The sequence below is a fragment of the Mastomys coucha genome, unplaced genomic scaffold (assembly GCF_008632895.1).
Source record: "Mastomys coucha isolate ucsf_1 unplaced genomic scaffold, UCSF_Mcou_1 pScaffold15, whole genome shotgun sequence".
Classification (NCBI taxonomy): domain Eukaryota; kingdom Metazoa; phylum Chordata; class Mammalia; order Rodentia; family Muridae; genus Mastomys; species Mastomys coucha.
This window is the reverse complement of record NW_022196897.1, coordinates 107401724-107429389: the sequence shown is the minus strand read 5'-3', so window position 1 is coordinate 107429389 and position 27666 is coordinate 107401724. Positions and strand designations below refer to the sequence as shown.

The window sequence follows — 27666 nt, the reverse complement described above, 5'->3', positions numbered from 1 at the left end:
GGCTGTCCTGGAACTCACTCTGTAGACCAGGCTAGCCTTGAACTCAGAAATCTGCCTGCTTCTGCCTCTCAAGTGGATTAAAGGCATGTACCACCACTGTCCGGCTTCTTTTTTTTTTCTTTTGGATATTTATTTATTTATTTTATGTATATGAGTACACAGTGTAGCTGTACAGATAGTTGTGAGCCTTCATCTGGTTGTTGGGAGTTGACTTTTAGGACCTCTGCTCGCTCTGATGGGTCCCGCTCGCTCTGATGGGTCCCACTCGCCCCAGCCCAAAGACTTATTTATTATATTATAAATAAGTACACTGTAGCTGTCTTCAGATGCACCAGAAGATGCACCAGAAGATGTCAGATCTTATTGCGGGTGGTTGTGAGCCACCATGTGGTTGCTGGAATTTGAACTCAGGACCTTCGGAAGAGCAGTCAGTGCTCTTCCCCGCTGAGCCATCTCACCAGCCCTGAATTGATCATCTATCCTTTATCTTCCACGTGCAAGTTGTGCATGTCACATTTGTCTCAAGTAACTTCTTTTTTGTGAGACATAGCCTCACTATGTAACCTTTGCTGGCCTAAAACTTGCTATGTAGATCAAATTGACCTTAAATTCACAGAGACCCACCTGCCTCTGCCTTCCCAGTGCTGGGATTAAATAGAGGCAAGTGCTACCACACCCAGCAAGACACTTAGAGCACAAAATGAGTTATTTGGAGAACATTTGTAATGACAAGAGATAGGGTGTGGTACATAGCAGCACTTCTGTTTTCTGTATTTTAAAGACACACTTGTTCTCTGTATCTTAACACACTCACTGTTAATGGATTGTTTGCTCTGACTTAACCATCCCAAATCCAGATGCCCCTGAGACAGTGGAAACTTGGGGAGTGTGCTTGATATTTCAAGAAGTTCCAAAGCTCAAACATCCACAGAATGAAAGGAGAACTCAAGAGACAAGAGCAAGACAGGCACAGACATCCCAAATCTCAGAAATGTTGCCAGCCACCTGACCAGGGCAAGAGCAAACTCTAGACAGACAGATCAGCTGCCTTTATGGCCTCACCCACATGACCAGGGCAAGAGCAAACTCTAGAGTGCTCTGCTGCCTCTGTGCCCCCACCCACCTTCTCTCTGTGGACTCTGTTGCCTTGAGATAAGAGACAGGACAGTTTTTAAGATATTAACCTACTATCCTCACAGACTACTGATTCTGAACAAAGCCTGACATAGATTTAAGTTCTGCCTCTGCCCACTGACTTCTGTGGTATTAGACGTCATGAGCTGCATATTCTGGAGACTTCTGGGAGGGCTCTGGGACTCCCCAACAGTCACTGAGTTAACAGAGAGTTCCTGATCAGTACCTGGACTTGGAGTTTCTGGAGTTCTAGGTTGTGAAGCGACACTCTCTGACACTTGACATGGTTTTCTCCTGACAAGTTGAATTATGATACTATAGTTGGTTCCTTGGGTTAGACTTGTCTGGCTTCTAGTTTAAAAGCTTTTTCTGTTCTGTTCTCTTCCCTGGCTTATGGCCTGTGTGGCCTCCAATATAAAAATCCCTTTCTGTACTCTGGTTTATTTCAGATCTCTGTTAAAATGGATGGTGCAGCCTTCCTTCCTGGGGACCATGGTTATGCTTCAATTAAAACAAAAACAGCTCCTTCTCTCCCCCTTACCCCAGCTCTTTAGGGAGCAGATTTCTTTTGTGCCACACAGTCAGGAAATATGGGATTAACAAAAAAGAGTATTGTTTCTCTCCCTCACCTCACATATGTATGCCTGTGTAGTTGACTATGTGCATGCAGATAGGTACACATACACTTGAGTGCACCACTACAGAGTCCTGAGGCTGAGGTAAGATACCTCTGTTGGTCTTTCTCCACATCATGTACCCAGACAGTATCTCTTGTAGAGCCTGGAACTCATCAATTCCAGCTAAGACTAGCCACCCAGTGTGGTAAACTCTAGCTCTTGATGAAATATAACATCTTATACTTCTCAGGCTTTTGTGAAATGAAGAAAACATATGGAAAAGAGTCTTTTTAAAAATCCAAGCAACAGACGGACAATGGTGGCACATGCCTTTAATCCCAGCACTTGGGAGGCAGAGGCAGGCAGATTTCTGAGTTCAAGGCCAGCCTGGTCTACAGAGTGAGTTCCAGGACAGCCAGGGCTACACAGAGAAACCCTGTCTCATAAAAAAAAAGAAAGAAAGAAAGAAAGAAAAGAAAAGAAAAAGAAATGTTTCAGAGATGTTCACACCAAGTCATAACTGATGTTATGTATGGTGTGTTCTGATGGACATTACCATGTACCATTGAATTCCCTCACTGGTAATAACCATCAGCTGAGGGCACGGTGGCAGGATGACACCTTTCTAATAATACAGAGCTTATAGATGTAAGGATCAGAGGACAGGAGGGACTAATATGGGCATGTTCTGTATTATAGAGGCCCAAATGTACTCCATATTGAAAAAGTAATCTGTACATACATGTTATCTTTAGGTTAGCATCTACACTCTGTTACCAGTTTGTTATGAGATAACCATTCCCCAGTCCAAATGTTCCTGGAGGAGAACAAAGTTGTACCCGCCAAAAAGATAACTATAGACTGGCATGTCAAACAGTGCCTGACCCAGACCTCCACAGAACGAGGAAAGAGCACGAGAGATGAGGCTGACCACCTGACCAAGGCAAGACAGTTCTAAACATGGCCAATTTCCTCTACCCCTTCTCCCCCATCATCCACCTTCTCCCTGTATACTATAATAGCTCAAGGAGAAAGCCACGCCTTTATACTGCTGTGATAAAGCACCATGACCAAGGCAATTCAGAATACATTTAATTGGGCTTATGGTTTTAGAGCGTTAGAGTCCATGATGACCGAGTGATAGAGTGACCGAATGGAGGCAGGAACAGCTGGAAGCTCACAACTCACACCATGAGCAAGAGGCAGAAAGCCGCTGGGAATGGCACAAGTCTTTTGAAAGTTCAAAGCCTGTCTGTCCTCAGTGACATACTTTGTGGGCATCTCTGCAACCTTCTTAGGCAGTGGTGAGACAAGCTTTAGGAGGCAAGAAGGCAGTTAGTTCAGTTCAACCGGACTCAGTAGCAGGTGACGCTTCAAACTTCGGAAGTCTGACCCTCAATTGTTGATTTAGGCATATTTAAGCACAGCACAATTTAGTGAAGTATACAACATTACGTATGTAAATCTCTTTGAACAAAGTACAAATTAGACATAAATACATAGGGCTGGGTGGTGGTGGCGCACGCCTTTAATCCCAGCACTTGGGAGGTAGTGGTAGGCAGATTTTTGAGTTCGAGGCCAGCCTGGTCTACAGAGTGAGTTCCAGGACAGCTAGGGCTACACAGAGAAACCCTGTCTCGGGAAAAAAAAAAAAAAAAAAAGACATGAATACATAGGACTCTTTGTAAAGTTCATAAAGATAGATTATGAGAAAAACAAATTTATGATAGGAGTCTGGGAAGAATCTACTGCTGAAAAATCTCCAGGCACACAGACAACACAAAGGTTATCAGGCTTGTAAGTGTATCTGTTCCATCCTTCTGGGCAGAGAACAGGTTTGCCTTCCTTCCCTTGAAGGAATAACCCGGTGTACTTAACATCTAGGTTCTCCCAGCACAGTGGTTCTCAACCTTCCTAATGCTGCACCCCTTTAATACAGTGCCTCCTCTTATAGTGATCCCCAGCTACAAAATTAGAAAACTCTCAACACCCACAACAGTTTTCAGGATGTTAACCGGCTGCCTTCTCAGTGTTGCTGCCTCTGCTCACTGCCTTCTGTGGGAGCAGGCCTCATGAGCTCTGTCTAGTATTCTGATTACATTTAGCTGTTAGAATTAGATGTAAGTGGGCTGGGAGCTGGCTCCGTCAGAAAAGCGCTTGAGGCTACAGGATGAAGACCTTTGTTCAGATCCCCACTCATACATAAAAGCTGTGCACTGCAGTGCCTGTCTGTAACCCCAGAGCTGAGGGTGTAGAGACGTGCGCGGGTGGAGACAGGCCCCTCCTGGATGCCCGCTGGCTAGGCAGGCTAGCCAGAATAGGAAGCTGCAGGTTCTGTGAGAGACTTTGTCTCTGAAAATAAAGTGTAGACTGCTAGGGCAAGGTGTCTGGTGTCAGCCTGTGGCCTCTACACATGTATGTGTGGGCATGCACCCAACTGTCCCCCTCAAACCTGTATACATGCCCCCCAAAAGAATCACAGAGATGATTGTGGGGAGCAGTTCAGTGGTAGAGTACTTGCCTAACATGCACAAGACCCTGGGTTTGATTCTCAATATTAAAAAGAAAAAAGAAATAGCCGGGCAGTGATGGCACATGCCGTTAATCCCAGCACTTGGGAGGCAAAGGCAGGTAGATTTCTAAGTTCGAGGCCAGCCTGGTCTACAGAATGAGTACCAGGACAGCCAGGGCTACACTGAGAAACCCTGTCTTGAAAAAAAAACAAAACAAAGAAAGGAAGAAAGGAGAGAGAGAGAGAGAGAGAGAGGGAGGGAGAGAGAGAGGGAGGGAGGGAGGGAGGGAGGGAGGGAGGGAGAGAGAGAGAGAGAGAGAGAGAGAGAGAGAATAGGTTAATTTAATCATTGGATTTTTTGTAGAACTAAACATTTGGAGGAAGAAGGCTTTGAGGAGCAGAGGCTGAGGAGGCCACGATAGTCTATAATTTTAGCTGCCACTGTGGCCTGAGAGTTCTCTATCCATTTGGGCAAATCTCTTCTAGATTGTGATCAGCTGGCAGATGGGTCATGAGAACTGCTTGTCCCTGTGAGGTAGTGTTGTCACCTGTGCCTGACATGGTGTTCTAGAACAATGACTCCCACCAGCCAGACCTCCCACGGCCTCACTGGAGATTAACTACCTCATTGTAGGTAGAACAAGATGGGGTTCAAGATTTCTATCATGTGTCTGCATAAAGCCAAACTTCCAAGCCAAGGTGGTGGTGGTTTATGCCTATAACTCAAGTATTTGGAAGGCTGAGGCATGAGAATCCTGAGTTTAAGGTCAGCCTGGGCTACATAGGGAATTACAGGTCAAAGTCAGATCCATAGCAAGACCCTGTCTCAAAAACAAAAGATTCACTTGCCCAGGGCTTTTGCAAACATAGCAATTATTGATAATAAAAAGTGTTGGGGCTGAAGAAATGTCTCTGTGGTAAGAACATTGTGTGGAAAAGTAAAAGGATCTAAGTTCAAATCTAAATAAAATTTGGGCATGGCTGCATGTGGCTATAACCACAGTGTTGGAGGTCGAAAGAGGAAGGTCCCAAGAGAGCTCACTGGCCAGCCAGCCTAGCAGAAATGGCTAACTTCCGGCTCAGTGAGAGACCTTGTCTAAAGAATCAGAGAATGAGAGACGATGACACCCACCTTCCTCCTTCCTCCTTCACATGAGCACATACATCTGAACACATGTATGCATACCACACACACACACACACACACACACACACACACACACTCACACACACATCTCATACTCACAAACTCACAGACACATACACACTCACACACATATACACACACATTCATACTCACAAACTCACACACACATATACACACCCACACACATACACTCACACAAACTCACACACACTCACACACACTCATACACACTTACACATACTCACACACACATATACTCACACTCACAAACTCATACTCACACACTCATACACACACTCACACACACATACACACTCACACACATACACACACTCATACACACATACACTCACAAACTCATACTCACACTCACACACATACACTCACACTCACAAACTCATACTCACTCACACACATACACTCACACTCACAAACTCATACTCACACTCACACACATACACTCACACACACACTCACACACACTCACACACAACATACAAATAAAATTTTAATATCTTAAGCTAAAAATCATCAGAAAATTACATGATTGGGTACTGATACAGGTTTGGAAAGCAATGTATCAATTTTTTATTAATATATTCACCTTTCCTATAATATAACTAGAAGCATGTATTGAGAAAAACAGTAGCACTTTTGATGGCTTTGTGGGGTCTGGAGCACATTGTTTTTTGAGACACAAAATGTAGCTGGTCTTCAGCTCTCTGTATAGCTATGGTGGCCCTGCATCGTCAGTCTTCCTGCCTCCCCCTTCCGAGTGCTGGGTTTATAGGTGTGTATCTCCATGCCTGGATTGAGATTTTTATAACCCAGGCCATGTGGTGCTAGGCAAGTGCTCTAACAACTCAGCTACACCTCCAGCTTGTTGTTGATTTTTAAAAAGAATGTTTAAACATCTGTTTATTTGTGGTGTGTGTGTGTGTGTGTGTGTGTGTGTGTGTGCATACCCTGGTGTATGTGTGAAGAGATAAGAGGAAAACTTGCAGGAGTCACTTTTTACCATGTGGTACTCAGGGATTGATCTTAAGCGCATGAGACATGGTAATGAGCGCATCCTACCAGACTCCCAGCTTTTAGTATGTTTGAGGTTTTATTTATATAAAATCTTTGTTTTATCTAGAATTTACTTTGACATAAATATCTTCAATGTCATTTTCCTTTTCTATGGGTTTTTTTCTCTTGTAAGATTCATACTGAGGGATCATCATTCTATTCTTAGATGTCCTGGGGAACCACAAGGAGGGAGCTGTGGCTGGAGTATGACATGTGTGTGTGTGTATGTGTGTGTGTGTGTGTGTGTGTGTGTGTGCACTCGTGTGCATATGCGTGTGCATGTGCTTGTGTTGGGGGAGCAGCTGCAAGTTAAATAAGAGATTCTCCAAAGACCATGAATTATCTCGGAATAACTTTGCAATAGGAATTTGAGGCCAGTGTAAATGATGTATTTAAGGAACCTGAGGCAAAGGGAAGGCAACATACTTGACACTACATATGTCTTAAAAAATAATCCTCACCTACAGGGATCAGTCAAGCAGCACATTGGCCCATGGTTGGATGGACAGCTGTGCCAGGTCTCTGTGCCAGGTCGTGGTCCTGTCCGAAACTTTTGGTATAGTTAGTTCCTCTTCTTCCTCTTCCTCTTCCTCCTAGCCCATTCCCTCCTCCATTTGCTTGCCTTTGAGACAAGGCCTCACTTTACTATGCAGCCCAGACCTGGAACTCACTGTACAGTCTCAAGCTTATCTCAGACTGGAGACAATCTTCTGGCCTCAGCCTCCCAAGTACTGAGAATGTAACTCCAGTAGTAGAGCACTTGGCTAGCACATAGAAAGCCCAGGTCTAATCGCTAGTCCACACTCACACAGTAACAAATTATACAAAATACAATATAATTGATAATAATAGCAATAAATAATAAATAATGACCGTGCTACAAAGAAAAAAAAACCTATAAGGACCAATGAGCTCACATTAGGAGAGCACATCCTGGAGCCACAGAGGGAGTGTCTTGAGATGCCCTGGGTAAGACAAAGCTCAACCTGAGCTTGTTTGTTTTATCCGAAGAATTACTGTATTAAGACAAGACAATTTAATAAAGCATATGAAGTCATATTCTAATTCAACCCACTTTCTTTGTAACCTCATTTTGCTTTTGAGCGAATCAGTGAACAGCATATATTACTTGCTAGAATAGTTTTTTTTTTATTTTAAGATTTATTTATTTAATTTTTTATGTGTATGAGTACACTGTAGCTGTATAGATGGCTGTGAGCCATCATGTGGCTGCTGGGAATTGAACTCAGGATGGCCCCGCTCGCTCCGGCCCGCTTGCTCAGGTCCACTCGCTCTGGCGTAATATACTGTAGCTGTCTTCAGACATACCAGAAGAGGGCGTCAGATCTCATTACTGGTAGTTGTGAGCTACCATGTGGTTGCTGGGATCCTAACTCAGGACCTTCGGAAGAGCAGTCAGTGCTCTTACATGCAGAGCCATCTCGCCAGCCCCTACAATAGTTTTAATATCATTAGAAAGAACAAATAGCCATGGCAGTGTGTGTGGCATAGTCCCGCAGTTTCTGTTAAAGTACCCAAGAAGATGTAAGTGTGTGTTGTCCTGTGCAAAGGTGTTCTCATTCTTACGGTCTGGCTTCTGAATCTATAGGGCGGTGCATCAGTATCAGTGGCAGCTGGGTGAGTTAGCTAGTTGATGCAACCCAGTGCGGTTCAAGCATCACCAGGTGCCTTTCCCAGAGGCAACCTCCTCAGGATGTATCCAGAACTTCCCTCTCTAATTAGGTTGGAGTAAAACCAAGGCATCCAATGGAAGCAAAGTTCTTCACAAAATTCCTAAACCTTTCTGAAAGGATACCTTTTTAAAGCTGACCAAATGTCAGCCCCCAATAAATTGTGATCACAGAATTGGATGCTTAAGTGTACAGTATATTTCTCTTCCCCAATCAAAAAGGATTTCATCTGGTTTGCTTTATTTATTTATTTATTTATTTATTTATTTATTTATTATCTTTTGAGACAAGACCAAATTCTCGAGAGCAAACCAACTTGGAATTTACTATGTAGCCCAGGTTATCCTTAAACCTAAGTCATTCTTCCTTTCCCAGCATCCCAAGTGCTGGGATTACAGGTGTGGACCACTATACTCAGTTAAGCATTTTCTTGTTTGTTCTTGTTTTGTTGTTGAGACAGCCTTGTGAAGTCCAGGTTGGCCTCAAGTTTCCTAGGTAACTTGGGCTTCCCTTGAACTCCTGAGCCTCCTATCTCCATCTCTCAAGTGCGGGCATCACCAGCCTGTGCTTCCACACCTGATTAAGGATTTTATTAGAGTTCTCATACTTCTACACCACCTCGGCAGTGAAGCATCCTGGCCCTTTAACAGGTGAGCAAGAGCAGAGCTTGAGCCTTCAAAAGCTAAGAGAAGCAAACAGGCCTTGGCCTAGGCTGCCATGGTTAATCTGTGGGAAGGACAGCAGCAGTCAGGTGGTGGGTGTCCATAGCAGGGTGTCATTGCACATAGAAAGTGGCTGGTTGTGTTCTTGATGCTTAGCCTAATCCCTCACTTTTGTCCTCCTTGGAGTTGAGCTTGTATAATGGGGAGGGGGGTTGTGCTGATCTGAGAGCCCAGGTTCTTGCTTCTTGGGGTCAATATTCAGCCCACCATGCTGAAAGGGGAACGGGAATGTTTTAGGGGCCATCCCATCTTTACTGGCTGAGGGAGAGAATGTCTCTGGGTCTCTTCTCTGTCCCAGGCTCCCCTTCCAGAGGCTTCTCTATCAGTGGAGGACACAACTGGCAAGGAAGCCCACAGGCTGCCAAGATGAAATGCCTTGAAGGTATTACCAAGTGGGCTGGGGTCTACAGGAAATGTTCAGAGGTTCACAGGCGAAGGGGATGCATCAGCGGTTAAGAAACAGGGCTCACTCACTGTGAAAGCTCTTCCACTTGCTACTGAGATTGATTTTTCTGGGCTTTTATTTTCCTTGCCCCCATGGGAAAGCATTAGTAATGCTCCTGACTGCTCTATGAAACTCTCCAGCAGACGTACAATGTTTAGTGTACAGCCATGGGCTTCAACGATACTGAGTTGGGACAGCTGAGACTAGTTCATTTAAAGAGGCCACAGAAGGGCTTGTTGGATTAGGAGGAGCAGGTGGAGAGAGAAGCCTATGGTAACCATTCAGACCACGGAAATGATGTGTGCGAAGTGAAGGTGTTTGGTACCTGCCAGGTGCTGTTGTGGGTCATTTGGGAGTGTCCTGGGAGCTGTGCAGCCAAGAACAGCACAGAGGTAGTATTTAAACATGGTTCCAGTTCAGCTTCTGAAGAGAGTTTCTGTTGAGTGTCAGCCTGTCTGGATAAGCGGTCTCTCACCAATGTCTCCACCCTCTTCCCAGGTCGGCACTTATATCAGAGGCCAAGCAAATTCTCTGTCCCCTTGGCTCCTGAAGAAGGCTTAGTATGTGCCTTCCAACTGGAAGAAAAAGAGAAGGAAAATGAAGAGGAATTTGTGTGTTCAGATCGGGCCCCAGAAGTGAAGGAGGAAGGGAATGATCTTGGGGATCCAGCCATAGTCAGCGCCATCCAAAATACCCAAGTACCACAGCAGGTAGGGATAGAGAGAGTGGGCCCAAACTTAGACCTTAACAGACTGCCACTCAGTACTCCTCATTGCCTCTACTTCTTTGTTAAACCCCATTTTGAATTAACATATTTTATCCCAGGTATGACACTGAATTAGGGCCTTTTGCTTCCCTCTTTCCTCCTGTCTCCCAGGTTAAGATTCTGCAGTTGCCTTTTACCTAAAAGCAGATCCTAACCCAGGTATAGTGGTGCACACCTGCAATCCTACCTCTAAGGCTCCTGAGGAAGAAACATAAGGATCATGACTTGTCAGTCAGTCTGGATTAGACCGACCCAGTCACAGACAGACAGACAGATAGTCAGGACAAACGAACAGGGCAGACGGAGCAGATAGTCAGATAAACAGACAGGGCAGTTGGACAACAGACAGGAAAAATGGGACCAGACTGGACTGGACAGATGGAAGGATGGACAGGACAGGACAGACACACACACTAAAGCAAATTACCACAAGACTGAGGTGATGGCCTGGTTGGTAAAGCCCTTGCATTGTAAATGTCAGGACCTGAGTTCAGATCCCCAGAACATATGTGGAGCCCTGGATCCAGCAGTGTGTGCCTGTAACCTCAGCCACTGCGACATGGGAGGTTGAGGCAGTAAAGGTCCCTAGAAACTTAAGGCCAGCTCACCCAGCCTCTGTGCCAAACTGCAGGCTGATGAGAGAGGGCAAAGGTGGAAAGAGCCCTGGGGACCAACATCAGAGGCTATCCATGTGCACACCATGACCATGCATGATGTGTAGCTACACATGAGTGTGGGCACACGATGCCAGCAGGACACACAACGCCTGTGTCTCCCGAAGGTAGTAGACCTACTACTGGCAAGTCACTTTTGTGGCAGCCCCTGTGTCTCAGCAGCCGTTCCTAGGATTCTCCCTTAAACTCACATGACCAGTGGAGAAAGACAAGGTCTTCCCAGTATAAGTGAGGTGACTTAACCCTCCTACAACCTATTCCTAAACTGTTAGTCATCTTCTCAGGAAAGAGGAAGACCCTGGCCTTTCTAGCCTTGAGGATAAAGGAGGCCAGGCTGTTACCGTCCTGGCTGTTGAAATGACTCGCTTTTGATGCCCCAGCCTTGTTCCTACGGGAACAAAAGGAGAAGACAGTGTGGTGTGTGTGTGTGGAGGGCAGGGGGGATCCACTTGAATCTGGCAGTTCTTCCTTTCTGTTCCAGAGAGGGCTGCACACTTCCCCCAGAGTCAAGGCCTCTGGTGCCTTGGGGATGTCACCAGCATCCCTGCATTCTCTGTGGCAGGTGAGTCTGCGATAGTCTCCATCCAGTGAGGAGGTGCTGGGGTGATGCAGAACATTCCACTCCTGAAGTATTGAGTGTCCCTTGCTTCTATTGTGTTGTCCCCTTCTTCTTGCCCTGGAGATGAAGAAGCAACCTCAAGAGAGGCATCGGTGTGGGGTGGGCAGCCACATCATGGAGAAGAGCTTGGTGTGTGTCAGGAGGTACAGGACGGCCTTAATATGTGCTGACTAGAGGGAACAGCCTTGATCCAGAATTATACAATATCTCAGCAGATGATCAGCATTGACTGAACTTAGGGCAGGAAGACACCTGCCAGCCACGAGTCACGGAACTGGGGGGTGGGGGTGGGGGGACAAAAACGAAGAGCAGAAAATCCTGTAGGAAAAGCTATAAGGTAATTAAGCTCTGTTAGGTTTGAGGAGAAAATAGGCAGGCGGGCCTGCCCTCAGCGGCTGAAATCAGAACACAAAAGCTGTCCTCCCCACCCCCAACGTAAGCCAAACACTGAAAAGGCCTCCTAAGAGGTAGCAAACAGTCAACAAAAGCAGGAAACAGTCTCCATAGCTGCCTTGACAGTTCCCCGACAAAGCTGAGGGGAAAGAGGCGGGTGAGGAACCCAGAGACAGGAAATGACCTGAGCCAGGCAGCGTTCTCTTCTCTCTGTGGAGTGTCCTCATGTCCCCTGGACTATCTATTGCCAATTCCTTTTCAGTCTGTGTTTCCAAGAGCCAGTTCTCCAGCCCATCATTTTGGACCTCAGCAGCCTTCACCAGATCCTTTTCTGTTCTACAGCCCACTGACACCGTGGCCCCCTAAACTCAGGTACCAACGACAGGCTGCATTATCAGGGCAAACTGAGTTCTTCCTAGAGTTCATGAGACATAGTGGCCAAGGACCTGAGCCTTTTACCAGTTTGCCTCAGAAAAATTCGCTACAAAAAAAAAAGTTACAGAAATTTGCTAACAGAAATCAGAAGCTTGGGGGGGTCTCTACTCCCTCACGGAGGGGTAAGGTCAGCTAACCTAACAGAACCGGAACTGCTAATCAAGCCAAAGGTGGCCTCTTATGCCTGCATTGTTTACAGCCACATTACAGAAAAATGTATTATCTTGGGCTGGGGAAATGAGGGCTGTGGAGTTTTCTGCTTTTTAATTTGGGGGAGGCATAGAGATGCATAGGGCTGCTTTAGACATTCCCCACTGCTTACCCAATCTGAATGGATGGGGGATTGGGGTTCAGAGCAGCCGATTTCCACTCTGCTGGTTTCCTTTTAGCCTTCCCAGTCATCTGACCCAGCTCCACCCTCAGCACCAACAGATCCTGCGGCAGCAGAGGCAGCAACAGCGGTGGCGGTGGCGGCAGAGTCCAACAGCAAGGTAAAGCCTGGATGAGAAGCAGGGTTGAGGGGAACCGGTCTTCATGTATACTGGGTATGTCCTTGTGATGAGCCTTCTTCCCCCAAACCATTGCATAAGTAGTGCCCATCACTGTTGCCCAACACTGCACCTGATCCAGTCCTTCCAAGAACACTCCACTGCCTGTTCACCTCTCCTTGGGAACCCACTATGGCAGAGCTGACCTAAAAGGATGTTTCTGCTGGCTAGAAGTGTCCCCGCCCAGAAGCCTTGGTCTCGAGAGCGGGACGCCTATGCCAACCTCATGACCCGAAAGGAGAAGGACTGGGTGATAAGAGTGCAGATGGTTCAGCTGCAGGGCGAGAACCCCCGCCTGGATGATTACTACTACCAGGTGGGCTCCCACCCCTAGTCCCAGCTCTTGACCTTGGCCTTCTCTGACCCCCTCTCCAACCCATAGAGGCCACATCTGTTTAAGTGCTGGCACAGATACTCCAAGACAGAATCTATCTTTCTAAAGTTAGTATCCCAAGCTCTTTCCCTTCTAGTCTCCTACACTTTGGTCAAATGAGGTAATTTACTGTCTTCTAAATACCCAAGATTTGTCTCCATCCTTTGAGACATTCCCTTACCGAACCTGGGAATGTAGGCATGTCCACCTCTGAACACTTTTTTGAGCCTTAGAAATACCTTATAAGTGTCCACACACTTTGCCTGTTCCCTGGACTCCCAGAAGTACTATCAGAAGCTAGAGAAGAGACGGGCAGACAAAGAGCTGCTTGGACAGAAGAACAGGGCTGATTTTCTCAAGTTGGTCACGCCTTACATCCAGAAGTCCGAAGTTTATGAGTCAGGTATGGCCAGGCTGCTGGCTTGGGCTGGATAATCAGGGTGGGTAGGTGTACCTATAGGAAAGCTCGTGCCTTCTGGCTCTCTTTATACAGTGGTACGGATTGAGGGTTCCCTGGGCCAGGTAGCTGTATCAACATGTTTTAGCCCTCGCCGAGCTATTGATGCTGTATCTCACGGAACTCAAGAGCAGGTAGGAACATGTGATCATCCCAGAATTTTCTCTGTGCCCTTCCCGCCCCCTCCCCACCGCCATTGTCCAGAACACATTCATGTATTCGTGTTTGGGTTTAAATCGTTATGTAAGAATTAGCGATGCGGTCAGATTGTGTCTAGCCTTTTCCAGCTGCATTGATGGTATGGCTGATGGCCAGGGCCTCTCTGTGCCTAGGATATAGGAGCTGCAAGCAGCCAGAGGCTTCGGATATTATCCCAGATTGAGAAGGTGAGCTAAGAGCACAGGGAGGTGCTCTTGACCAAATTCTCCATGATAGGGTATTGCTCAACTGATTCTATCCCTACCACTGTTGAATTTCCAGATGTTCCTTCAGTTACTAAAGATAGAGGAGGGCCAGAATGATGGGATCCCACAGCTCTACCACTCGAGGGAACAGAGAAAGCGGGTTGAGAAGCTCTTTCAGGCCTTAAAGACCCAGGAGCAAAACAACCTGGAGTGAGTAAAACAGTCAGCCTCAGAGCAGAGACACTAGCAGGCATCGGCCTTGCTGCTGGCATGAAGCCTCCTTTCCTGGCACAACTCTCAAAATGCTCTCCTCTCTCCCTTATAGGGAGGCAGCAGATAACCTTCTGCAAGTGCTGTCTGTGAGGAAAGGGAAAATTCTGGTGGCTCGGCTGCTCCCCTTCTTGCCCCCAGATCAAGCTGTTAGCCTCCTCCTGTATGTCACTTACCATCTGCCCCTCCTGATCCAGAGGGACATGGCTGACCAGGTGCTGTGGCGAGTAGCAAAGAGGATGATTGGGATGGGCTTGGGATCTGTCCACCCCTCTGTCCCCTAGAGACATAACGTAGTGCTGCCCACCCCTAAATAAGGAAGTTACAGAGCAATCATAGGAACAGCAGATCATCTTCAGGTATGATGAGCAGAGAGAAACATATGAATGACTGTTCAGGAATGAGTGTGCTGTGAGTTTGAGAGGAGATAAGGGTCCTCTGATGCGGGTAGGGAGGTCTCATGTCTGTATCCTATAGAAAGCCACTATAGGAAAGTATAGAAAGTATAGGTCAGTACTCTAGTACTGTCAGAAAGAGTTATAAGCAGTGAGAGCCCTGGCAAGGAACCTGAGCAAGAAGATGCCTAAAGCTGGTCAGACAGGAAAGGGAGAGCAGAGGCAAAGCATGAGGAGATGGAGTGATAGTAGAGTTGGGAAAGATACTTACTGATCTTCTTGCAGGGACTACACATGCTATTCAAACCTCTGGGGAAATATATCAGTCATTTGACCTTCCGTCAGCTCCTCCATGCACTGCAAGGTCTAATGTTGCTATCCCCTGGCTCCTCGGAGCGGCCAGTCTCTGTGGTACTTCAGAATCAGGTAATATCCTTGGGATACCTTTCTTTCCACAAAACAAACTGTTTGTTTGTTTTGATTTTCTTGTAACAGGCTCTCATTTAGTTGAGCCTGGCCTAGAAATCTCCATGCAAGCAAGGTCAGCCTTGAACTGCTAATCTAGCATTTAACACGTACATGGAGGCATGTGTCGCCATGGCCGGCCTCCCATAGATGATTTCCAAATGGCACCACTAGAAAGAGATAATCAAGAGAATGGTCTAATCTCCACACAGCCCAAGAAGTCCTCGACAACACGTCTCCGTGTCTAGTGAGAACTAGGCATGGTGTGGTCCTAGTACTCAGGAGGCTGAGGCAGGGATCAGGAGTTAAAAAGCTGCTTAAGTTGCACTGCAAGTGTTAGGCCACTCTAAACCTGTCTCCAAAATGAACAACCTCCGTGTGAGCACAGGATCGTCTGCAGAGAGCTTAGTAAATACCAGGTCCTGTCACGGTAGTGTGTCTGTGGGGGGGGGGGGGGGAGTCGTGTCTGCTTTCCCCCATTTCTTCTTTCTCTCTCTCTCTCCCCCCTCTTTGTCCCTCCCTCCCTTCACCCCTCTGTTTTTCTTCTTTCTCCCCACACTGTCTAGCACTGTTGCTCATGAACACGTGGTGGAGCTTGTAGGGAATGCCATGGAGGAAATGGCATGCAGTACAGGTCTTGGGGGTTGGGGTTACCTCAGTTGGTAGAGTGTCTGTGAGGCATGCATGAAGTCCTGGGTTTGACCTCCACCACCACCCAGACTGAGTGTGGTGGTTCCTACTTGTAAGGGAAAGTAGAAGCAAGGTTATCAGAATGACAAGGTCTTCTCAAGGTGAGTTCAGGGCTAGCCTGGACTACCTAAGACCTGTGGGGAGGCACAGCTTTTCTGATGGACTCCCTGTAGCTGCAGGTGGTATGAGCTTCCACATTGGAAGTCTCCAAACTTTTTATTGTGTACCCTTTAGAGAAGCGGGGGCGGGAGGGAGAAAGGGAAAGAGGCAGACAGATATCCCATCTATATTAGGTCCAGACTAAAGGGAAGACAGTCTTTTTTTTTTTCCTTTGTGCTGAGCATTCAAACAAGGCCTATGTGTCTACTCAACACTTTCCATACCCCTGAACTGCACCCCAGTCCACAACAGCAAGTTTAAGTATGCCACTCTAGATTTGACAGTCTTTGTCAATCTCTAGGGCATTCTCTTCTGCATTCTTGTGTGCTTAAAGTAGTGCTTCTGAAAGTATGGCCCACAGACCACCTGTACCAGAGTCCAGGCTCCCCATTCACTGACTGACCCCTATTTTGTCAGCTCTCAAAGAACTCATGGAAAGTTCAGGGCAGTGGTTCCTTTGGGTAAGAGTTCTTTGTTTAGCTGTAAAATCTGGCAGCTCTTGTATGTTGCTCTCCATCTGCACTCGTGAGCCTGTTCTTTAAGTTGAAGGAAGACAGCAAAGCCAGAGGAGCACAGAATGCCTGTAGAACTCATTTTGCCTTGAATCGTCTTTCACTCGTAGTTTGGGATATCTCTGCTGTATGCCTTGCTGAGTCATGGAGAGCAACTGGTATCCCTGGATTCTTCCCTCCGATCCAGCAGTGACTGTGCAGCTTGGTAAGATCATAAAGGTCTTGTCAATACATTACAAAACCCTGGGTATGTAGGAGCCCTGTGAAAGAGTTCCTAAAGAATAGATTCAAGTACTGACTCTTCTTCTGCCCTACATAGTGTCCTATGTTGGAATGTTAGTTTCCCACAGGGGGACAGGGTCATAGTAATGAAAGAAAATACATTTAGAATCAAACAGACGTGTCTATTGCAATGTAACTTTGACACACTTCACTTCTTAGTTTCTTTCTTCAACTGGGAGTAGCATCAGGTGCATACCAAATGTATAGATGTTACCTCTCAATTGCTGTCTGGGATGGGGTCCGTGCCTGCAGTGGTGGGAGAGGAATAAGACTTTGCCTGGGTTTCAGTTTCCTGCACAAATATAAAGGCTCTGCTAGGCTTCTCTTTTCTGTCCCTTAGGACAGACTTGGTGATTCTGATTGCCTGGGAGATAGCTCAGTTGCCTGCAGCATCTTTGGCGGAGCCTCTAGCCTTCCCCAGGAATCTGCTTCCCCTGTTCTGCCATCACATGGACAAACAATTAGTTCAGTAGCTGGAAGCCAGAATGGAGTAAGTGCTTATAGAAACAAAGCCTCGCCCTTGTCAAGCCCAGTCCAGGTCTGTGTATCAAATCTCCTATAATCTGTGATCATGGAAAATAATGAGCTTTAGACATAGTTCTATGAGCCAGGTATGGTAAAACATGCCTTTGGTCTTAGCACGTAGGGTCAGAAGTGAGTACCAAGCTAGCCAAGACTATATAGTGAGATATGAGACTCTGTCTCAAAAAGAACCAAACCAAACAAACAAACAAAAACAAAGTTCTTGGGTCAGTGAGATGGCTCAGCAGGTAGATATCATGGAATGAGGCAATCGACTCCTGCAAATTGTCCTTGACCTCCAAAGGTTCACTGTGGGGTGTGTGTGTGTGTGTGTGTGTGTGTGTGTGTGTGTGTGTGAAAATGTAATAAAAAAAATCTAAAAGTTGCTCTAGATACTCAGGTATTTACTAAGTAACCCAGTCTAGACTCATTAGGGTCCTGTGGTCTGTTCAGCCACAACTTTGTATTTATTCCCAGTATTTGGTCATTTGTAGGTACTATTTCAGAGCTGTAATCTGAAAAGTTGAATAACTAATTCATTCAAACAACAGTTGAGAGACTATTCCAGGCTATAAGAGAAATGAGAGAACATCTCTGTCCTCAGAATTTACAGGATGTTAGAATGAGTCAAGTGTGAATTAAACCATAAATATTTGTAAAATGGAATTGTGTTTGCAGTTTACTCTTGCTCTTTGTAGGCTTGCCTGCATCTACTGATGCATTAGTTAATGTGAGAAGCTGAAATGTCAGACATGAAACTCCATCACCTGTCTACAGTGGTACAGTTGAGGCCATTTCCTATACTATTGTTATGCTGGAGAACTCTGCCACATTGTCATATCCTTTCTTAAAATCTAACTGATTTGCCTAAAAATTAAGGCATGACTACTTTAGGTATAATTAAAGGAATATCAAATGATATGTTGAAACTTGTTTGTAAGTTTGGAATTACAATGAAGGCCATTTTTGTGAATATGTCGAGAATATCCTTCCAAATAAGGGGAAAGGCCTTTGGTGTATTTAATAAAAGTCTAATCTGGGATGTTGCTTCAGTGTTGCCAGACTTTATGTAAACCAAACAGTTCATCTAAAGCTGAGAGATTTTGCTCTAGGTATCTTCCTTGGCATAGGATTATAACATGGCTACAGCTTGTCAAATGAAGTCTGCATTCATCAAGAAACACTCAAGTACCTTTATGAGCCAGGCTGGGTTTCAGGCAAGAAGAGAACAATGGTGCACAAGTGTCTCTGCTATTTCCAGGCTTACATAGAGATCGGTCAGGAATTGACATAAAATATCAACTAGTCATAAATACTATGATTTGAGAGTGACTAGAGTAGAGAGGGGCTTTAGACTTGAGACTGAGCCAGGAAGGCATGTTAACAGGCTGCCATTAAGCCAAAATGTTCAGATTGTAGAAGTGGCTGTGTCACAAAGGCACTGTTAATTAGGCACGGAGGCACAACCCTGAATTCCTGGTACCTGGAAGGCTGGTGAAGGAGGATCAGGAGTCCAAGTCTACTAGAGAACCATTATCAAATAAATAGCTTGACTAAGGTGAACTACTTCATCTCCACTCTGTATGCATCCATCTGTTACAAAGGATATCCTTTGACTTCAATATCCATGTTAACCTTCATGATTGTAACAAAGAGTCCTTAGTGGAGGCCCACAAATAGATTGTTTGACCTCAAAAGGAGTTCTATTGGTCTGAGAAGTTGGCACTCCCAAATCCTGTGGCTGGGTATCCAAGGGTACAAGAAAACTCACCTCGAAGGGTCTGAAAAATCAGTTTTTGTAGTCAGGAGGAGGAAGGGCTTGGCAAATGCTTTTTTTGTAAACTGCTCTTCAAAACTGCCTGATGGGGGAAAATGAATCAGATTGCTTTTTCTTTTTTTTTTTTGTTTTTTTTGTTTTGTTTTTCGAGACAGGGTTTCTCTGTATAGCCCTGGCTGTCCTGGAACTCACTCTGTAGACTAGGCTGGCCTTGAACTCAGAAATCCACCTGCCTCTGCCTCCCACGTGCAGGGATTAAAGGCACGCCACCACTGCTCGGCTTCTTGGTACTCTTTTTAACAGTCTAGAACTATTAAAGAACCCTCTACCCTTAAAAAGAAAGAAAGAAAGAAAGAAGGAAAGAAGGAAAGAAAGAAAGAAAGAAAGGAGGAAAGAAAGAAAGAAAGAAACAAAACAAAAAACAAAAAACTGGGGCTTCAAAACAGACGCCCAACCCCGGCTTCGAGAAATCTACCCCTACGGAGTTTTAAAAAGTAGCAATCTCCATCAGGTGCCTGGGATCCCAGAGTTTGAAAAAGCAATCCTTCCGGATTACCGGATGCTTGTTAACCATGCAGCACAAAAAGCGAAAAGGGGCCAGCAACAGGGTTTCAATGGAGTAAGAGGCACCAGCCTTAGAAATCTTAGGGAACACGGACAGCAGAAGCAGCTGAAAGGCCTTCGCGCACATTGAACTGAGCTGAGTAAGGGCAGGCGTGGTTTTACAGGATTCAGTTTAGAGCCGCCTCCACCTCAAGCTAAGAAAAGGACAGGCGCAGGACCGCCTCTCCGTTCACGTGAGAGTCACAAGGTCCAAAACACTGCGCAGGTCCGTGGCGCAGTCCGGGCGCCTCTACCGGAAGGAACGCCCGGGCCAAGATGGCTGCCAAGCCAGGGCCCGGAAGTGCTGCCTCCCCGGGCGGCGCCGGGGCCATGGAGCGAGTTCTGCCCGTACTGCTGGTGCGGATCCCTGCCGAGGAGACGGCGCAGCTGGGGCCGCGGGCGCAGCTGCACCGAGAGCTGGAGGCCCTGGGGAGCCTGACGGCTGCCGGCAGCCTCCAAGTGCTTTCCTTGGCGCCGGGCGCTAGGGGTGGAAGCAGCTGCTGCCTCCACGGCCCCTTTAGGCAGTAAGTGCTGCGGGACAGCTGCAGAGTGTGGGAGGAGTCTGAAACGTGAGCTGCTCCGGAGGGGAATCTGGGCTCTCCTCTCGTCGTAGGTTGGTGGGAGAGAGTGGACCACTGGGGAAACTCCTCGGGATCGAGCCCCGTTCCTCTCGGAACCTTTCCCATCCCGAGGTGAAATGCACACCTTGTTGCAACTCAGCTACCTCACTAGGTCCTGGGTGGTCAGAGAAGATGTCTCACTCCTCCATAGCCCCTGCAAATCCTCGATGGGTTTCAGCACAGGTCCTGCTTCCTTAATTCAATACAGATTATCACTGAAAGGAGTTCTAAGTCTGTCTTCCTCTACATCCTCCTCCTCTTCACTATGTAGCCCTAGCTATTCTAGAACTGGAAATATAGCCTACTCTGACCTGGAAGCTACAGAGATCCTCCTACCTCTGCCTGCGCTGCCTGTTTTAAAATGCCAGATACGGCTTATTTCTAAATCATTCCAAATACCCGTTGTTGTTATTATTATTATTATTATTATTATTATTATTATTATTATTATTTGTCTCTAAAATAATGTTTTTCTGCAAACACAGCCACCCCCGCCTCCACCACCCGTCCCCCACTCCTCTTTAAATTTGTCCACGCTCTTGTGAAAGTGCTGTGAGGTCACTGAACTGTATCCCAGCCCTACTTTTTCCATGTTTGAATCAGAGTCTCAAGATATAGCCTGATTGGCTTGCAATTCACAATCCTGTCTTACCCCTTCTAGTGCTGAGATTACAGGCTTGTATCTTCACACCTGGCGTGTCTGCTGTTTCTTAGACATGAGGCTCCCATGGATTGAGAAGGTAGAGAGAGTTACAATAATATACTGTTTTCCACTTGTCTTCCTTTCTTTTTTTCTTTCTTTTTCAAGACAGGGTTTCTCTGTATAGCCCTGGCTGTCCTGGAACTCACTCTGTAGACCAGGCTGGCCTCAAACTCAGAAATACGACGGCCTCTGCCTCCTAAGTGCTGGGATTAAAGGTGTGCGCCACCACCACCTGGCTCTACTTTTCATAAAACAGTTTACATCCTAAAGTTTAGAAGTACCCTGAGTATATGTTGACCTTTTTAATAATGGGAAAATATTTTAGGATCAGTCTGTATGAGACTATATATCCAACAGGTATCTCACTTTGGAATCTCCAAGTTCTGCAACAGCTCTATGTACACAAGACTAGTTTGCTAAATCAGCAAGTATTTTAACCCATCTTTTTAACCCCTTGAGATAAGGTCTCATGGAGCTCAGGCTGGCTTAGACCCAAGGATGGCTGTGAACCCCCAGGCCTCTCACCTCCACCTCTCCAGTGCTAGAATATTTCTCTGTAGCCCAAGCTGGCCCCAAACTCAATCTTCTTGTCTCAGCCACTAAAGAAAGGGATTACTATTGAGTCACCAGATCTGGCTCATATGTATTAGTGATAGTCTTTTTTTTTTTTTTTTTTTAAGATTTATTTACTTTACTAATATGAGTACACTGTAGCTGTCTTCAGATACACACCAGAAGAGGGCATCAGATCCTATTACAGATGGTTGTAAGCCACCATGTGGTTGCTGGGAATTGAACTCAGGACCTCTGGAAGAGCAGTTGGTGCTCTTAACCGCTGAGCCATCTCTCCAGCCCAGTGATGGTGTCTTGCTATGTTGCTTATGGTGTCCAATTCCTAGGCTCAAGAGACCCTTCCTCTGCCTTCTGAGTAACTAAGACAAGGTTGCTATGCCTGGCTTGGGCCTTTTTATTTTAGTTTTTACATGTGTGTGAATGTGTGCATGTGTACATATGGAGGCCTGATGTCGATATTGGGTGTCTTCCTAGATTGCTCTCCATAGTCATTTTAAATTTTTATTTATTATTAATGTTTGGGTATGTGTGCACGTGCTCACAAGCATGGCACAGCATAAAATTGTGGAGGTCAGAAAACAACACCATGGGGTTGGTTCTCTGCATCTACCTTCACATGGACTCCAGGGATCCAACTCAGGTTGCAAGGCACATGCATGTGCCTTTCCCTGCTGAACCATTGCTGGCCCTCCACTTCATTTCTGCAGTCAGAGTCTCTGTCTGAAACCAGGAGCCCACAGTCTTCAACTGGTCTAGATGGCTAGCTTGTTCCTGGGATCTTTTGTCTCTGATTCCTGAGTGCTAAGATTACAGGCCGGCAGGCCACCATGCCTGACTGGCTCTTATGTGTGTGTTCTGAGCATCCAGAGTGCCATTCTCAGGCCTGTGGAGCTAGCCCTTTAGTTCCTAAGCCACTGCTACAGCCCTTGGGTTTATTTTAAAATGTAATGTAGTATAGTTAGTCTCTCCGTCCTTGTTAGCCTACATTGGTGACTGTGCAGTCTAGTATGATAGTCATTAGCCACATGTGGCCAAACGGGACCGTTTTTTTACTACAACAGTTCTTTGTTGCAGTACCCCCAGTAGAAGTGCCTTGTAGCCATATCTGCCCACTGTTTGTTGGCTATCTTGAGCAGCACTGAAATAGAACATTTGTATCATCACAAAGTTCTATTAGGGAGGGTTGTTCTGTGCCATAGCATTCTGGAGTATTCAAAGACAGCAGATATAAATAATTAATTTTTAAATCTGAAATGATTCAATTCAGCCAAACCTCATTTAAAACATTTATTTTTTTGTTTGTGAGTGTTTGCCTGCATGTATATGTGTGCATCATGTGCATGGTGCCAGCAGAGACCAGGAGAGGGTGTCAGATCCCCTGGGACTGCAGCTACTATATTTGTGAGAAATGTTCTTAACCATTGAGCCATCTCCAGCTTTATAAGCCCATTTCATTGATTATAATAACTAATATATTTACTTTATAAGGAATAAATTTACTACTGGGCATAGTGGCACATGTCTTTAATCCCAGAACTCAGGAGGCAGAGGCAGGTGGATCTCTGTGAGTTTGAGTCTGCATAGCTACATAGCAAGAACCAGGACAGCCAGGGCTACAAAGAATAAATAGATTTTAAAAAGATGTTTAAAAAGCTGAAGGAAACAGTTTCTTGTTCTGTGTTCACTTCATACCTCCACTCTTGGTGTAGAGGGGCAGAGTGGGAAGAAGCTGAGGAGATGGGAAGGGAAGGGAAGGGAAGGTACATGGTTTTCATTCCCTTACGTATGAAAATGGTAGAATTGGTGCTGGCAGTTCTGCCCTTTGGTCCCCACTATTGTGGCAAGTGGGATTGTGGGTATAGAAACATAGTAAATCTAAACTTTTTTCTTAGGTTCCTATGGGAAGAGTCTCAGAACTCCTCTTCAAGAGACAAGCCCAAACTGCTTGTTGCTAGAGAAGATTATGAACTGCTCGTGTATGAATTCGACTTGAGAGACGGAAGATGCGACGCAGCCTTATTACACAGCTGTTGTGGGAGGACGCTGCAGAAGCTCACTGAAGATCAAGGTGTCAGTCAGTGTCGCATTTAAGTCTGGGACTTTTGCTTCCCTTCTTGAGGCAGTGGTGGGATTTCAGGAGTGCGCCACCATGACCAGCTATCAATGAGAAGTCCTCATAGAGGTGAAATTGAGAGGGCAGGCCACACTGCGTAATACCGTAACCACTAGCCAGTAGTTGAGCACTTGAAATGTAGTTAGTGTGCATAAAGTTGTACCTTTAATTTTTACAGGGCTGAGAATCAAATCTAGGGCCTCACAAATGTTAGGCAAGCCCTTGGTGCCTGAGAAATGTGCTGTATATGTCACAGGCAAGTGAGTGAACAATAGACGCCTATAATCCTGGCACTTGTGAGGCAGAAGCCAGAGTATCTCAGTTTAATGCTAGCCTAGGATGCATAGTAAGACTGCCGAAAAGGGGGGGGGAGAGTGGAGTGGGGGTGGGGGAGGAGGGGGAAGAAGTCATACATCCGTCTTTCTTTTTTAGAAGTATACTGAGGATTGAACCCATGGCCTCCTGCATGCTAGGCTGTCACTCAGTCATTGAGCTACATACCCAGGTCTCCAGGCCTTTCTTGCTCTTATTTAAAGACAGAGTGTTACCAAGTTATCTAGGCTGGCCCTGGACTTCAAAATCTTCCTGCCTCTTGAATAGCTTCACCCCCCAGTCAGGCTTTACATACCAGGTTTTGAAGTCTTAGTCTAAGGAAAGGAAAGTGGCTCATTAATAATTTTTGTATGAATTCAATATTGGAATGATATTTTGTATATAACGATCTAAATAATGCATATTAAATTGATTCACATTTCTTTGGCTGCTAGTCACATTGAGTCATATCTGTCTAATGGATTGATGAGTCATGCATTTTAATCGGACAGTGCAGACCTAGACTGGTTGCATAGCTGTTGACCATCTTGGCCTGAGAAGCTGCAGGAGGGAACAGAAATCTTAAGTCCCTGGACCTCCAATTTTACTATAGTAACATCCTTTCTACCCTTGACTATAAGGCTCCTCCTTTTTCTCTAAGGAAAAAAAAAGTCTGATTGTTTTTACGTGAACCCATGGGTAACTTGGCTTTCTTGAATCTTCCTTCTGGTGTGCTTTGAGATTTGAGCCTTAAATAAAAAGAACCCTGGGACACTGTCCACCATCTTTATTCACCTTCGCCTACCCCATAATGCCTAATGTCCACACAGATACTAGCAGTAACTGCCTTGTGTTGGAATAAGTGCAGTTTCCCTTTTTGTGATTGATACGATAATATCCTTTTGCTTCATAGGTATTTCCTTCAAGTCTTTGAGAATTCTGTCATTTCACAACAACACGTCATTACTGCTCATCAATAGATGTCTCATCCTACGCATTGTGTTTCCGGGGAGAGAATCTGGGATTCAAGTGTTGGACTGCCTCTCACTGCCCTTGCCTGCACAGGCAGCGGACACGATCATTGATGCGCACCTCTGCAAGAGATTTCTTTTTATTCTGAGTACAGTAGGCTGGATCTGTATCCTTGGCTGTAAACATTGATTAGTGTGTAGGGGAAGAGACTGTGGAGAAAGGTGAACCATTTACACTCTCAGTTGGGGGAACTAGAATGAAAGGAGAGTGGTTAGATTTTAGTAAGAATTTTTAGCCGGGCAGTGGTGGCGCACACCTTTAATCCCAGCACTTGGGAGGGAGAGGCAGGTGGATTTCTGAGTTAGAGGCCAGTCTGGACTACAGAGTGAGTTCCAGGACAGCCAGGGCTACACAGAGATACCCTGTCTCAAAACAAACAAACAAACAAACAAACAAAAACAAAAAACAAAGAATTTTCAGGGGATAATAATCTCATAAAATGCTCAACTATATTACTTTATGTTTTTCAGTGTATAGAAACATTCTTATTATCATAATAATCTTGCCCATATTTGTATTCTTTATTCAAACTATACTTAAGTGCCTGTTAGATGCATCATTGCTTATAATGCGACCCATGTCTTTTCCACATGAATATGACTCACTTATTTTTGTCCAGTGATGATTCCATCTTTTTCTTTCTTTTTTTAAGGCTTCAAATACCTTATATTTACCAATATGTATTACCAATCCCTATAATTCCATCATTTTAGTGAATCTTTTGCATTAACAGTTTCTGAAAGTGCTATACTTTGTATCTAGCAGCAAAATTATTTTGAAGGTTTGAAAACTGACCTCTTACATGGTTTTGAGACCTTTATTTCTGAAGTAAAAGGATGATCTTTTCTTTCTTTATGGTTTTGGAGGTTGGACCAGAGGCCTCATAATGTGCCATTCAAATGTTCTACCACTGAGCTGCAGTCCCTGGCCTTGATTTATCTCTCTGTCTGTCTGTCTGTCTAATTAAATATTTATCTGTTTTTGAGGCAGGGTCTTACTATGTAGCCCTTGTGAGTCTAGAACTCACCATGTAGACCAAATGTCTCAACACACAGAGATTCCCTTGCCTCTACCTCTTGAATATTGATATTAAAGGCCTGTGTCACCACATCCTTCTGTTTTGAGCTTTTGAAACAGTGTCTCTGTAACTGAGGACTCAACTTTGTAGCCAAGGCTAGCCTCTAACTCAACACTTCTGAGTCAGCTCCCATAAAGTAGCGATTTTTCTTTTTTAAATACAGTTTTTGCACAAAAATGTTATAAAATACTAAATTGAGTTGATTTTTGTTGTGAAATTCTAGAGCTTTCCTGTCTACTCCAGTAGATGTCACACGTGTGAGGCTGCTGAACATTTGATATTATCTAGGTATATGGATAACTTAATTTTATTTAATTAGGTTTGAAAGCTGATACATTGTTTAGTTATTAGAGAGTTTAAGTAAATTTAGAATAAACTTAACTTTTCAGACCTTAAAAAAAAAAAACAGGTCAAATGTAGCCAAGACAGAACTTGTACTCAGTATTTAGCCAAGGATGGCCTTGAACACCTGACTTATCCTTTATCTCCCAAGCCCTGGATAACAGGCTTGAGCCATTATATGGTACTGGGGAGTTGAACCCAGGGTTTCATGGAGCTAGATAAGTAGTCTGCTTAGTTCATCCCCTGCCCAGTTTCTCTTAGCATTTCAGCTGTCACTCTGTGGAGGCTAAGTGTGGGTCAGATGTTTCTGATGAAAATTTAGTATTCAGGCACAGTGGTAGTGCACACCTTTAATCTCAGTGCTCAGGAGGCAGAGGCAGAAAGATCTCTGGTTTTGAGGCCAGCCTGGCTTACAGGTGGAGTTCCAGGACATCTGGGTTATACAGAGAACCTGTCTCAAAAAAAAAAAAGAGAGAAAGAGAAAAAGAAAGGAAGCTAGGAAGGTAGGAAGAAAAAAAGGGAAAAAGAAAAGGGGAAAAAGAAAGGAAAGAGAAAGAAAGGAAAGAAAGAAAATTTATTATCCAAATTTAGTTGTATTCTAAGTGTAGCTTAGATTTTGGTGGTTTACAAGAAAATGAAATATCTCAGCTTTTAATGTTGGTGAGACAATATTTGGGTATTGGCTAATGTGTAATGTTAAATTGGGCTTACCCTGGGAAATAGTAGTGTCTTGAGATCTGGAACAGGATGGTACACAGCAGCATGGGAGAACTGTGCATCAGCTTGTTAAGCTGCTGGCTTGGTAGTCATCTGGTCACCGCATTGGAGAGTGCTCTCGTTTCCAGCCCTCCTGCTGTACCTGCGAGGTGGTGACAATCAAGACCACTTTATGATTTGAAGGGTCCTGTGTATTTATAAACTGACACTTCTTTAACTCTAACTCAGATATTTTTGACACTGTGGATGGCATGTGTGTAGCACATGTGGACTTGGCTCTTGTCAGAGAAGATTCTGAGCAGCTGGAGCCAGCCAGCACCTTTTCCTTTACATCACTGAAAGTGTCTCAGGACTTAGATGTCTTGGTGCTTGTCAGCTCATCCAATACCGCAGTTGCTTTTAACCTACATTTGTATTTCAGGTAGGCAGATGACTAAAATCTCTCATTTGAGGTAAATAGACCCAAAAAAGGTTTAAAACATAGTCATTAGCT

General features: G+C 45.2%; 2 protein-coding genes across 4 annotated transcripts in view; both read left to right on the top strand.

Annotated features, from left to right (window-relative positions):
* The window catches only part of Patl2 (PAT1 homolog 2), a 75813-nt gene extending 57591 nt beyond the window's left edge, over positions 1-18222 (top strand). Inside the window, exons 3-18 of the mRNA XM_031371695.1 lie at positions 8633-8822; positions 9193-9276; positions 9838-10049; positions 11261-11341; positions 12054-12163; positions 12616-12717; positions 12946-13090; positions 13430-13550; positions 13641-13738; positions 13937-13990; positions 14085-14218; positions 14334-14493; positions 14959-15099; positions 16610-16704; positions 17122-17271; positions 18002-18222. Of these exons, the coding sequence (XP_031227555.1) occupies positions 9261-9276; positions 9838-10049; positions 11261-11341; positions 12054-12163; positions 12616-12717; positions 12946-13090; positions 13430-13550; positions 13641-13738; positions 13937-13990; positions 14085-14218; positions 14334-14493; positions 14959-15099; positions 16610-16704; positions 17122-17254 (1602 nt within the window). The 5' untranslated portion in view covers positions 8633-8822; positions 9193-9260 and the 3' untranslated portion in view covers positions 17255-17271; positions 18002-18222. The remainder of the gene's footprint in view (positions 1-8632; positions 8823-9192; positions 9277-9837; positions 10050-11260; positions 11342-12053; positions 12164-12615; positions 12718-12945; positions 13091-13429; positions 13551-13640; positions 13739-13936; positions 13991-14084; positions 14219-14333; positions 14494-14958; positions 15100-16609; positions 16705-17121; positions 17272-18001) is intronic.
* Positions 18223-19932: 1710 nt separating this feature from the next.
* The window catches only part of Spg11 (SPG11 vesicle trafficking associated, spatacsin), a 61629-nt gene continuing 53895 nt past the window's right edge, over positions 19933-27666 (top strand). Inside the window, exons 1-4 of one of the 3 annotated variants that reach the window (XM_031371687.1) lie at positions 19933-20207; positions 23472-23647; positions 24918-25142; positions 27402-27594. In XM_031371687.1, the coding sequence (XP_031227547.1) occupies positions 19960-20207; positions 23472-23647; positions 24918-25142; positions 27402-27594 (842 nt within the window). In that variant the 5' untranslated portion in view covers positions 19933-19959. Of the gene's footprint in view, positions 20208-23471; positions 23654-24917; positions 25143-27401; positions 27595-27666 lie in introns of those variants that run through there. The other 2 variants (XM_031371686.1, XM_031371688.1) reach the window with 2 other exon arrangements.